Source organism: Corapipo altera, unplaced genomic scaffold (genome assembly GCF_003945725.1).
Source record: "Corapipo altera isolate COAL_440 unplaced genomic scaffold, ASM394572v1 0, whole genome shotgun sequence".
NCBI classification, from domain to species: Eukaryota; Metazoa; Chordata; class Aves; order Passeriformes; family Pipridae; genus Corapipo; species Corapipo altera.
Window position 1 is genome coordinate 51504158 of NW_020884872.1, and position 13153 is coordinate 51517310.

The 13153-nt window shown below is 35.7% G+C and overlaps 1 protein-coding gene across 6 annotated transcripts in view; it reads right to left on the reverse strand.

The window, feature by feature from the left end:
• The window catches only part of PIBF1 (progesterone immunomodulatory binding factor 1), a 111195-nt gene that overhangs the window by 81653 nt on the left and 16389 nt on the right, over positions 1–13153 (reverse strand). For all 6 annotated transcript variants that reach the window (XM_027646854.1, XM_027646863.1, XM_027646881.1 and 3 more), the window contains 4 exons: positions 11316–11449; positions 9179–9287; positions 6833–7014; positions 2725–2850 (listed from right to left, as the gene is read on the reverse strand). In XM_027646854.1, coding sequence (XP_027502655.1) covers positions 2725–2850; positions 6833–7014; positions 9179–9287; positions 11316–11449 — 551 coding nt within the window. The remainder of the gene's footprint in view (positions 1–2724; positions 2851–6832; positions 7015–9178; positions 9288–11315; positions 11450–13153) is intronic.

The following is a 13153-nucleotide window of genomic DNA, read 5'->3' on the forward strand; positions in this document are numbered from 1 at the left end:
GAAAACAAAGTTATTAAGCCCATGTAAATGTTATCTTAGGTCATTTTAGCCACACTAAAGGTATATAATTTTTGTTTTGAAGACTATTTTCTAGACTGGCACTTTTCTGAATTCAAAGTAATTCACAGAAACAGAAAATAGTTACTTAGAAAAATCAGAATTAGAATTATGTAGCAGCTAACTGGTTATGAGAGGAAAATTTTCTTCAAAAATAGAGTTACTGGGCTACAGAATTTAGTGCAGAAATTCAGGGACTGACCTTGAGATTAGATTCTTTAAAACTGACTCTTACCAAAATACGGGAACATGACAATAAATTTTGTTAACAGCATAAAGATCAAGCATATTATATCTCATAGTAGGTGTCAAGTGTTGTATCCTTAAGACTAGAGTAACAGATCAAGTGATAAGAGATAAGCAGAGACTCATTTAGAGAAGAAACTATTTTGCTTAGCTGAACAGCTAATCAATTGAAAATGCAATAGGAGGAAAAAAAGGACACAAGTGAGGTACTATTCAACCAACAAGATGACAACCACAGATGTGATGTAACTTCTGTTGTAATATTTTCTAGAGAGCCAAGATGCACATTAAAAATGCTGCCAGTTTCCAGATTGTGAGATTGTGGTTTCAGAAGAGGTAAAGTGCCTGTCTGATGGCTGCACAAAGAGGTCGTATGGACCATCAGGTATCTACCCAGCCTACCACACAAGTGAAAGTACCCTTTTAAAATGGGACAGAAATACTGCCTAGAGATTCAAGAATGGGTATGGGAGGGAAAAAAGGTGGGATGATAACAGGGAAGACAGAAGCTCAAAGCTTCTGCGTTAGCTTTTTAAACAAACCTCTTGGCAACTGCCATTTATTGCACTTCGGTTCATATCCCTAAACTATTCTAGAATGCACAAACTAGATTCCAGTCAGATTGAACCAAGTCAGAAAACGTGCTCAGGGAGAGCATCTCACATGCTCAAAACGACTAAATTGTGTTTATCTATGGGAACAGACTCCAGCTAATCCAATGCCAAACCCCACGCAGACATTCACATGCCCTGTGAATTCACTCATGCTTGCTAATGCAAACATAATGCAAACATAGCATAAACTCATGCTTACAACCAAACAAGTGAAACTGATGCCAAATAAATTAGGAATGAAAGCATCACCTTTTTATTGGTGCCCCCCCTTCCATCTTAGTTTCTTGAAGACTCATCCAAATGTAAAATAAGCACCAATAAATTCAAGGGAAATATCAGACTCATCAGGCTTGGCGAAGTGGTAAAGAATAAATGCAACTGAATATTAGATTAGTTTAGCTGTAATACCATTCTATTCTTTGAACTTGAGGATGAAACCAGCATCTTTATTTTCAGTCACAATCAGGGTCTCAGCACATCATACAAATTCACTGCCAATTGCTTTGCTAGCAATTTGGGTTTCCCTTTGTCTTGCCATTGAGGCAGATTGTCTTATGGTGGATTTCTTTTGTATTTTATAGAAAGAGCATATGATAAAAAGCCTTTTTATTTCTGTAAAACATGAAGGCAAATCTAAAGGATTTATATTTCAGAAGTAATTGTTTCAAAATGAGGAACAAGACTGTAAATCAGTTCCAGATAGAAATGAAACATCTTTCAGTAGCTTTCTCAATGATATACAGACCCTTGTCAAATCTCCACAAACAGTGCATGTTTAAATTTCTACTTTGTAATTCAAAAGAGACTGGCATACAGGAAGTGGTGTAGATGTGTATGTATGTGTATATATTTTACTCACACTTGCAAAACTACACCATGATGTAACTTTTTTTTAATTAGAACATTTCAGTTGACTGAAGACAGACAGCAGAAGTCATGTTCTTTTTTTCCACTCTTCCCAGCAGTAACAAAACTACCTATTAGAGGAACAGATGCTTATGCCATAAATATCTTTTTACTACCATCAATTCCTTCTCCACACAACACTTTCAGGACATCTACAATGAAGTTATAATTAATTATTAAACAATCCTCCCATTTTAAAGGAATAAAACAGCCAAAACACAAGCTAAAAAAGAAATCCAGTGCCAAGGTCCAAATCCCCAGATCCCTAAAGTATTACATGTAACTGTGGTATTCAACCAGTCGACACACTCACAAAATTCAATATGCAGGTCTTTGCAGGACTAGAATTTTCTTCAAAAGAGAATTTGATAGTAATTGACATGAAATCCATGCTTTTTTTTTTTTTTTTTGAATCGTCATGCCATAAACAATCTCAATTAGATTTATTTTATAAAGGCATAAGTCTTATTGGTTTCCCTCATTCTTTTTCTGCCTTATTTCCTGCATCAACACCACCTCTTCTGGATTCTTGGCACAGCTTCAAGACTGCTCATATAAGCATGACAGGTAAACTAACGCATTCTGTATTAATTAACTAACATTATGTATCTGAACAAACTTCAAACCACCAATGTTTATCTAGAACATGAATTTTAATAATCCTTTTCAGCTGATAATTTTGGATGACCATCACTTGATAATAAATACAACACAATGTATTTACTTTATAAGCATAAATTCATTTCAGTGTTTAAAAGATTCTCATCAGTTTTACAAATGACCTTAAGTTGTTAGATTTTGAACACCTCTCAGAGAGTCAGTCAATTAGGATTATAACTAAGCACAGAACAGTGCTTGGTCATTTCTGCTCTGATCAGGTTATTGCCTACATCTTATTTACCTGTTTTCACGTTCGTACATCTCTTTTGAAGTGCTTCTTAGTTGCTCAATTTCTTGGTTTGTTTTCAACCTTATTTGCTCCAACTCTTCATGCAGTCTCTTTTCATATTCTGTTTTATAGTGATCTCTGTAAATAAACAAATACATTGCACTGGTCAAAACATCAAAACTTCAGGTACAGCTCTACAACTAGGGCAGAGGTCTTCTTGATTTTACATTTTATTTCAATCCTTACTCATTTACCTCTCAAATTACTTGAAATACATATCAGCCTATACTGTTACACAAATTAAATGAAAATCAATCAGGAATAAATAATGTTTAACTGGGAATAAATAAAAGCTTTCTGCATACTGCTTAAATTTTTAAAGTAATGTGATATTGATTAATCACATAACATTAAGCTTAACATTCTTCCAGAAATTCTTTATCAGTCTCTAAGTGCTTATATTACTTCACTACTTAAAAAAACTCAAACCCTCACTTTCCTCTTTCTTATTAGATATGGATTGATTAAACTTACTGACTTGCAATACTGCCACGCTACTACAAGACTTTGACTACTAATTGCACCTCATATAGGGGAAAAAACATTACAAGAAACATTGAAGATTACATGCAGAGATTTGTGAAGTCAAAAAACCCCACAATTTGGGAATTTATACTGTTAATGTGGCATGTAAATTATTTAAAATACATAAGAAAATTTTAAAGCAACAGATATCAGAGGATAACAGGACAAAGAATTTAATTTCAGAGAAATATTGACATATTTTGTAACTTTGGAAACACATGACAGATTGTAGGGAATCCCATAAAGAATCTCTCCTACAAAACTACAAAAAAAGGTTTATGTTGTAAGTATTTAACAGCTAAGGAATGTCAAAATTTTATAGCATCTAATTAATGCTCAAGAATAATCAATCAGCAATGAAGCAACTGATAGAAATTATAGGTTTGGGGAAAAAAAAGCATATTATGAAGAAATGTGCATTTACAACCATAAAAGGTCTTAGATTTCTTCTGATTTCCAATTGTGTGACAGTCCACAGTTTTCAAAAATCTGTACTTGAGCTAGCCAAAAACTCCCTCACATTAACTAAAAGCCCCAAAATATTGAAATGTCAGAAAGTTTACTGTCAGGTTTTCCTGTTTTCTTCTTACTGAGACTCTGAATTTCAGCTCACCCTTTAAGGTAAAAGTAAATTTTTCTCCTCTCCTTCCTCAATTGTGCTGCACTACAGCAAATAATGTATGAAGATCTTGGACACAATTAAGAGATTTATCAGAAAAAAAAAAGAACCAACCTAAAACCAAACCAAAAAACATGCTCTGTTGGAATGCAAGGGTCCCCCCATTAGAAACTCTGTGTTCTTTATGTGTTATATGGCTCAATATGAAGAAAAAAGTGAAGAAAAGAATGTTGACAATCAGAACATAAGGATACAATTCTTATGTGCAGGATCAATGAGCATTACCATTTTCTTGGTACTTAGACAATTTGCTATTACCATTAATACTTGCCAAAAAAAGATTTCTGACATTGCAGAAATTACACCTTCCCTCCCATGGCAAGACAGCTAAAAGTCAGGAAGGTTTACTGAAAAAATTAGAAGTATCTGGAAAAGTCATGAACATCCACAGTGATGTCACCATAAGACAGTTCAAAGTGATGTTTATCTTTCTGAGGACTAAAATAAACCCATGGTATAGTAAAGCGCATGTTCTGATTACATAGCTTCACTGCCCTGTCAATGCATTTAAATAAACACCAAATGAGTTGCTGCCTAAGCAAAGGATCATCACTAAGAACAAGAGAATCATGACAGAATGGTTTGGGTTGAAATGGACCCTAAAGATCATCTAGTTCCAAGCCCCCTGTCATGGGCAGGGACACCTTTCACTGGACCAACCTGGCCTTGAACACCTCCAGGGATGGGGCATCCACCACCTCTCTGGGAAGCCTGTTTCAGTGCCTCACCATGCTCACAATGAGGAATTTCTTCCTAATATCTAATCTAAACCTCCTGTCAGTTTGAAGCCATTCCCCCTTGTCCTATCACTACATGCCCTTGCAAAAAGTCCCTTTGTAATTTTTATTCCTGACCTGTTGTTACAGTCTTTAGAAATGGTTTGCCTCATCAAGTTGTTGTGTCTTCTTGAGGTTGCAGACCTTTAACGAGCTTCTTTCCAGGGCTATTACTAATAAGGATTTATATTGTGAATAAACTAAACATGATCTGAGTATTGCAAATATGAACCGTGTTTTAAGATTACACATTTAAAGGGAAATAATTTTTGTTGGTCTGTGCTTACATATGGATTCCTAAGAACTGTAGCTATAAGCTGCAGGTGATTTGTCGTGCCACAATCTCAACCTATTTCGAAATGTATCTCTTTAAAAACTTGGCAGGTTAATGCCTCACGTTTTCTGAAGTCTGTAATTTTCTAACTGCAGTACCCCAATGCCGGCAGTTCTGACAGCAACCAGAAGATGACTTACTCTTTATTTCTGAAAATAGATACCTGGGTTTGTTTTATTCATCTTCATTCCTGAATTACAGCAGCTCAAAGAGATCCAGATATGAAGAAAGTATTAAAAAGCCTCAGATTCTTCAAGATGTAGCAAACCGAAGTTTATTACCCAAACTGGTGTTACCTCCAGAAACCACTGAGGACTGTAGAATATCCATTAGCTGGTACATTTTTTTCTTGTCTACTTTTGTACCTCTCTAATTTATTTGTCAAATAAATAGGATTCTAGAGGAAGACTGCTCAGATGTACGTGACTTCTTAAAACACCATTTAAAAGTTTAACTTAAAAATCTATTTAAAATGTAGAAGTTCCACGTGAACATAGTTCTGAGATATAAACATGTAAAACAAATTTAAAAGCTTGAAGTGACTGCATTGAAAGGAAAAATAGTATTTAAAACAATTCTGATATGGGCTAGAACTCATAGCTGATCGTTTCAATCCAGTGGCCTTCTTTCCCTTAAATAACACTTCGTATTTTAGCTGTATTACAGGAGAGTCATATTAGCACACTACATCTTAGTTATACAAGGACACAAGATTTACAGATACTATTTTCAGTTCCATCTTCTTGATTCAAACACAAGGAAGAGGCTGAAGAGAAGATGAACCTACCTCATACTCTTAGCTTAATCATTCAATCCACGGGCGTCCTTTTAAGGACATTACTAACCAAAAAATAGGTTTATTTTCATTAATGCAGTGCATATAGGCAAACATTTGATGTAATTTTGGGATATACATTGAAACAATATCTTTTGGCATCTAGTTGTAGGGAAATAACATGAACTAGATAACCCTGAATTGGATGATGCTCTTAGTCATACGATTTAGTATTGGACAGTCCTGCCAGGAGCAGAGAGTTAGATTCAGTATTCCTTAGGGGTCCCTTCCAACTATGATTCTATGAAATTTTGTAGTACAGCATTGCATATGTAGCAAGACATGTAGCTGAGTAGTGTAATGTTTGCTGTTCGACATCCCATCCCATCTCTGTGCAAAGAGCATAGAGATTTGATGCTATTCAGCAGTGGCTAGCATAGAATGATAGATCTATTTCCCAAGGCTACACTTAGGGAATCTGTATTCAAGCTCAAGATATGAAAGACTGATAGCTCTAGTAGCTGATACAAAACATACTATATTTAACATTTGTGACAACTGTATATTTTATTCTGCAATAATAATTTAGGGTGTCTATCAAATACTCTTGCTTTTAATAAAGGTAATTTGTGGTGGTGGGAGGTCAAATATGTAACATATGCACTTTAGAGAGTTTCAGTCTCTTTTGTAATTAACTACAGTTACCTTTCTAAATTTCTGTGTAAACCTACGAGATTAATTGCCATAAACTTTCAATGCTGACATCTTCACTACTATGGTCTTATATCAAAGGTTTAAAAAAATTTTCCTGATACACATTAAGACCCAAGAAAACTGTTTCTGCTTCTAGTTAAATATATATGGACTTGCTTTCTGAAAAATAAAATTAATGAAACAGGATTTGTGCAAGAAACAAGGGAAAACAATTAAATAACTTGTCTACAGATAAAAGTGAACACACAATAACTTGCCTGGATGTAACATATTTTTCATACATTTCTTCCCTAGCTTTTTTGGCATCCTCTAGCTGAATCTGAAGTCTTTCAAGACGATCTTCTTCATGTGCACAGCGAACACTAAGCTCCATGTTCTGGCGATTAAGATAATCTTTATCTTTTTGCAACAAGTTGAGGGATTGTTGTATGGTTGCCAGCTATAAAAGGTATTAAAAAGAACACTTTAACATGAACTTCAAGGTAAGTATTTAACCTATGTACACATATTTGCAATTTCATTTTAACTCTCTTCTGTGAGAAAAACATAACTGTGCTCTCTCTCCAAGTAACAGGTTTTATATATATATATATATATGTACACAGTGAACAGACATCCTGGATTACTGCACGAAGAGAGAAAGCAGCTACTGCTCCTATAATTAGTCCCCCCCAGAACAAATACTCTGTCAAACACTTACAATTGGATGCTCCTCCAATCCAGGACTTGTGATGCTACATCAGTATACACAAAAACCAGCAGGACCTTCCAGGAGATTAGTGCTACTTTTATTCACTTTCACATTAATTTAGTATAAAGTTAATCAAAAAAGCCATTGTTTTTGCTATACTACAATATTTGATGCGTACATACAAACTTGATGTACACAACAATACTTTTTTTGGCCACTGTTATATGTGAAGAACAAACTTGTCTTTTGATGTCCTCTAACACTGATAAAACACTGAGGAATAAACAGCCTAACAAAGCCTTCAGATTGGTATCAGAGATCAGAACATAAAAGGTATTTTCTAGTAGAAACTCACTTTTTTCCCTGATGTTTCTGACAATCTCTACGTCTACCTGTAAAATTAGGCAGAGCAGTACCATCTTTCAAGTGGAAATTATAGCCACTGTTTTATATGTAATATTGTTATACAGAGACACTACGGAGCACAATCTCTCCTGGATACTTTCAGGAGGAATCTGTTTCATGTACTCAGCTGCTAAAGTGTTAACACACAAAAATCCTCCATATTATTCTCCCCTGAACCAGTGCAGAAGACAAGAACAACCTTCTCATGCAGTGCCTTTCAAATGATATTAAAAACTAAATTCATAAATTATTTCAGAACAGCTAATCCATTATTTCCTCTATTTCTTTTGGTGTTTCCTGGAATAATTTCTGTACAAAAGCACAGCTTAAAAATAGTCTTACTTTTGCATTCAAGTTGCACTGAGCTACAAACCATCTGATAATCAGTCAATGATGATATAAACTGAAAAGGTTTCTTTCTTTCTTGGGATTCAGTAAAAGTCTATTCTCCCTCCTGAAAAGCTGTTGCAAAGTTACACCTACAAGACAGGAAGGGGAAAATCCCTTAGCAATGCTAATAGTTTTGGATGATTCTATCCTAATTAGCTTACTTAAGGTGAGAAATTCATCCTGGAGGTTCAGTGAGGCAATCCTCCCTATGAACAATTTGATGCAGAAGCAGTGAAAGTGCATACTGAGTAATGGAAGCTTGTACTGGTATAAACCATCGCAAGTCCTATAGATCAAGGCAGTGAACTTGGAAATGTTCTCTACATACGTTTCTTTTTGAGTCCCTTGACCCAAAAGTTATCATACATGTCCATCACTGCACACAATTTGTGACTCTTGGATGAATGAATTATTGAACGGAGAAGCAGCAAGGGGCATTTCTTTTGATCTGACAGGCCTCTGCCTCTTGGAATGTCCTTGGAGAAGCAGAAACGTATTCTCCTGTGCAAAACTAGTGTTACCAGAATGGTAATGGCTGAGATTTGAGTAAAATGACTGACCTATCTGGATCACAACTCACTGGAATTCTAACAAAGATAAGAACCCCTCTGCACCTGAAGAGGTATTTATTCTCTGGCAGAGACCAGAAGAGTTCTATCAAGATAGTCGTGGACTGCAGCACATGATGCAAAAAGGGTTGAGAGAAATCTGGTCAAGGAAAATCCTATTGTTATCTTCACTTATCCAAGTGGAATGCATAGAAAAATCCAGACTCTTGGCAGTACATAGTGACAGGACAAGATGCAACAGAAAAAAGCTGCAACAACTCTGATTAGCTTTTACAAAAACATTTGCACAAAGAAGGCAAACAAATACTGGAACAGATTGTCCAAAAGGCTGTGCAATCTCCATCTTTGGAGATATTAAAAACTTGACAAAGCCTTAAGCAACCTGACCTAATCTTTTTCTGCATTGCATGAGAAGGTTGGAGCAGCTGGTCTCCTGAAGACCATTCTAATTAAATTATTCCACGATCCTGACAGACTTGATTAGACAAAGAATCAAATTCCTGAGGTGAAGAAATACACAATTACTAAAGTAAGAACTTTATATTTACCTCTTTTGCTAAGTCATTTCTTTCTTTAGCTTGTGCTTTGTATGACACCTCTAATATTTCATATTTTCTTCTGAGTTCTAATAATTCATGCTCAAATACATCACGTTCACTGTTAAAACAAAGTGAAACTATTAGATGCACAAAGTGTAATGAACAAGATTCCTGTGCATTTGTAGCTTCTCAACCTTATTTCAGTTCATGACACTGACTTCTTCCACAGGGCAGTTACTGATAATCTTACTTTTTCAGTTATTAACACCTAGAACAGTACCTTATTATATGAAACAATTTAGGATTATTTAAATACTTAGAAACAAAGAAAGTTCTATTACAATAATCTTCAATTCCCATCCTAAATTATTTCATCCTCCTCTGATTATTCTTCTTTAGTGTAACTTTGGGCTCCCCTCTTAGCAATGAACTGCAAGTACCCTTATCCATAGCTTTAGCTTTACCAAGCTTTTGATGTTATTTTCCATTACATTCTCTTCAATCTTTTGCAGATATTGAAGCCCGATGAAAAAGTGAAGAAAGTTCATTCCCATCTTCCTAATCAAACAGAAAGAAATATATACTTGTACTCGGTTGCTGTTCTCCTTTGTATACAGTCCCTTGATACTAGAGAGGGTTGTACTACTCATGTTTAAAATATACATGACACAGCTGCAAAAATTATGTTAGCGTCCTGAACAAGAGTGCTTTCCATATGCACAAAGAAGCATCTCTGTGTCTCCACTCTAACCCTGTCAGAAGAGGGAAATGAATGAGCCAGTATAAGCTTACAGTTCGGAAAAAAAGCTAACCAAATTTATATTAAGTATAGCATAGCTTTAAAACTGAGATAACTTGTAGGGCAACAGAACTAGAAGATCTGACATAGCATTTTTTAAAGGCAGAAACAAACCTGGAAGTGATTAACTCCTGAAGTGTTCCCAAATATCCTCCCTCATACAGTCATGCCAACAGTGCTCTCCCCTCCCCTTCATCTGTGCCTACACAGATGAATACAACCTACTCTCTCATATATAGTTTTGGCACGTTCATTCATGCTTTTCTCAACTCAAGACTATTTTAAATGCACATTACTAAACACTGGGGCCATTCACATGAATGTTATTACAATCCACTTATTAAGATGTAGTTGCACATAGGAAGCAAGCCATAGGATCAGTCCATCCTATTTGTAACAGGCTGCCAGGTAGATTCCAAGTTGTCTTAGTACATATAGCTGCGAACCAGAAGAGCTGTGAATCCAGAAGATATACTTTCCTTCAAATGACTTAGTGGCAAAGTCATTTTTGTCAGTAACTCTGCCTGAGTTCATTCTGTATGAACAACTAAGGAGCTGGCAGGGTGTTTTCTACTTATAATCCCCATTTTTGAATCCATTTCCCAACAAATGTGCCAAAGGCGATATTTCTTGTACTTGCAAACACACTAAAAAAGCCTTTTGGGAGCTGGACTGTGAAGTATATGTCTATGAGTGTATTTATAAGAAGTCCATTTTCACTATTTTGCAATTGTTTTTTGTAAGATGGACATTCAAAACCTTGGCTAGAACTGTAAAATCTGTATTTTTAAAAAGAAACATGCTGCAACTTCCTGCAGTTAAACCAATCCACTAAGGTAATCCTAAGATTGTCTGACAAAGACTTCTCATAACAGCCCTTTCAAATTTATGACTATAAGAATATCTTAAATTGTAAATATTAATTCCCAAGGTCCTACCCTCTTAATTCACTCTGTAGGCACCACAGAGTAGAGCATATGGCCTTTTGTTAGAACTCTGCTTTTAAACTAGGAAAAAAAAAGAGTACTTGTTCCAAGATGCTTGGCATCAACAGCTCCCACTTCCTTAGTTGCAAAGAGACTGCTAGGCTCTTCTGAAAACACAGTAAATCTCAAAATATAAACTTTTAGGAAGATAATTTGATGTATCAGTTTTCAAAATGTTGTTCACTTCATGTCTGCAATATACTACAGGAGATAATTGAACCATTAGTGGACCGAGGAAAGGAAAAATATCTGTGGTGTGCGCAAGTCAAAAATAAAACTAAAATCTCTAGTCAATCAATGTTGATGTTTATCTATTAATATTTGTATGTTATTTTAACACTTTAATTATAGAGATACTTACGATTTTACTTTATCATAGTTCTCTTGTCTGTAATCACCTTGCTGAATCATCTGCTTGGTATCAGCCAGTTCCAGTGTTAAACGCTGGCATCTAACCTCAAGCTCTGACCGACTCCTCCTCTCATCTTCATAGCTCTAGAAAGTAAGACATTTTGAAATGATCACAGCTACACTGCTATTTACTTAAAGCAATTACAAACTAAGTTTTGTGAAGATCTCTTACGAATATTTACATGGGAGTATTTTCATTTGTCTCAGTATCTGGAAATTTAGTACTCATCTTTGGTGACTATGTTCCTCCCATGTTCAACAAAGAATGGAGGTTTTCTTTGCCCCTCCTTTTGTTACTGATGTATTTGTAGAAGCATTTCTTCTTATCCCTAACAGAAGTGGCTAGATTGAGTTCAAAGTGTGCCTTTGTCTCTCCAATTTTCTTTCTACACGACCTAACTATATTCCTAAACTCTTCCTGAGTAGCAAGTCCTTTTTTCCATAGTTGGAAGGCTCTCTTTTTTCCCCTAATTTCCTTTAAAATCTCCCTGTTCAGCCAGATCAGTCATCTTCCCCACTGGCTCGTCTTTCAGCACACTGGGACAGCCTGCTCCTGTGCTTTCAAGACTTGCTTCCTGGAGCATGTCCATTCCTCCTGGACCCCTTTGTTTTCAAGGGTTGTTTCCCAGGGTACACTCTGAACCAGCCCTCTGAGTAGGCCATAATCTGCCCTGGGGAAGTCCAGGGTAGAAATTTTATTGATGGTCCTCTTTGCATCCCTGAGTATTGAAAACTCTATTATTTCATTGTCAGTGTGCCCCAGATGGTCTCCAACCAGCACATCTCCCACCAGCTCCTCTTTGTTTGTGAAGAGCAAGTCTAGTGGGGCCCCACCCCTGGTAAACTCATTTACCAGCCGGAGCAGGAAGTTATCCTCTATATATAAATACTTCATTAATGTGCCTATTTTTTATAATGCATTTGTCTATTAGCACAACTTCCAAGACACATAACTCTCATATATACAGCCGTTTAGGGCAATAGCCTATATAGACTGTATGACATAAAGACACTCTGATCAACTTCACAGGCACCATCAACCGAAAGACTGACAGAATGCCTTCTTGAAAAAACACACCTAAATACTTGTAAGACACTACAGAAAAGCTCCCTAAGCTACTAAAGGTACTGTAACTATTCTGTTAGTAAAAAAGAATTATTTTTTTTTATATTTCACAAACCTAGTCATTTTCACTTTAACTAAAATCACATTAGGTCAAAAATCTCAAAAATCACAACAACAAGACAGACAGTTCTGGATGGTCTATCATTAAAAACATATCATTTAAAGACATGATTGTTACTCATCCTAACACATACTGGTACGTATACAACTTATTTTTACATTTACCCTAATTAACAGATATACATTTAGCAAATTACCACTATAGAACACTTTCTTCTTAAATCAATTAACATGCCATTATTTATAAAAATGTAACAGTAAAGTCTCTGTCAGACATTTTTAAGAGCTGTTGTCCACAAGTTAGCTAGAGTTTCAAATCTGTAACATAGTGGTGTTACTACCCTGCTGTGCAGTGCAAACATGACTCACCCTGCAATAGGAAATGTCTGTAAGGGCACTTAACATTTAAGTGCAAATTGAAAGATTAAGTTTAGAATAAAATTCTTTTGTGGATATCCTGTGTCATACTGCTGCTAATATAAAGCTGGAATTCGTACACTCTTCACTGAGTGGACTACTGAAGCTCCTACAGTATTACACATCTGGCAGCTAGAAGACAACTACCTAAATTATAAAATTAAATTAGGTAATCTCTGGACAAA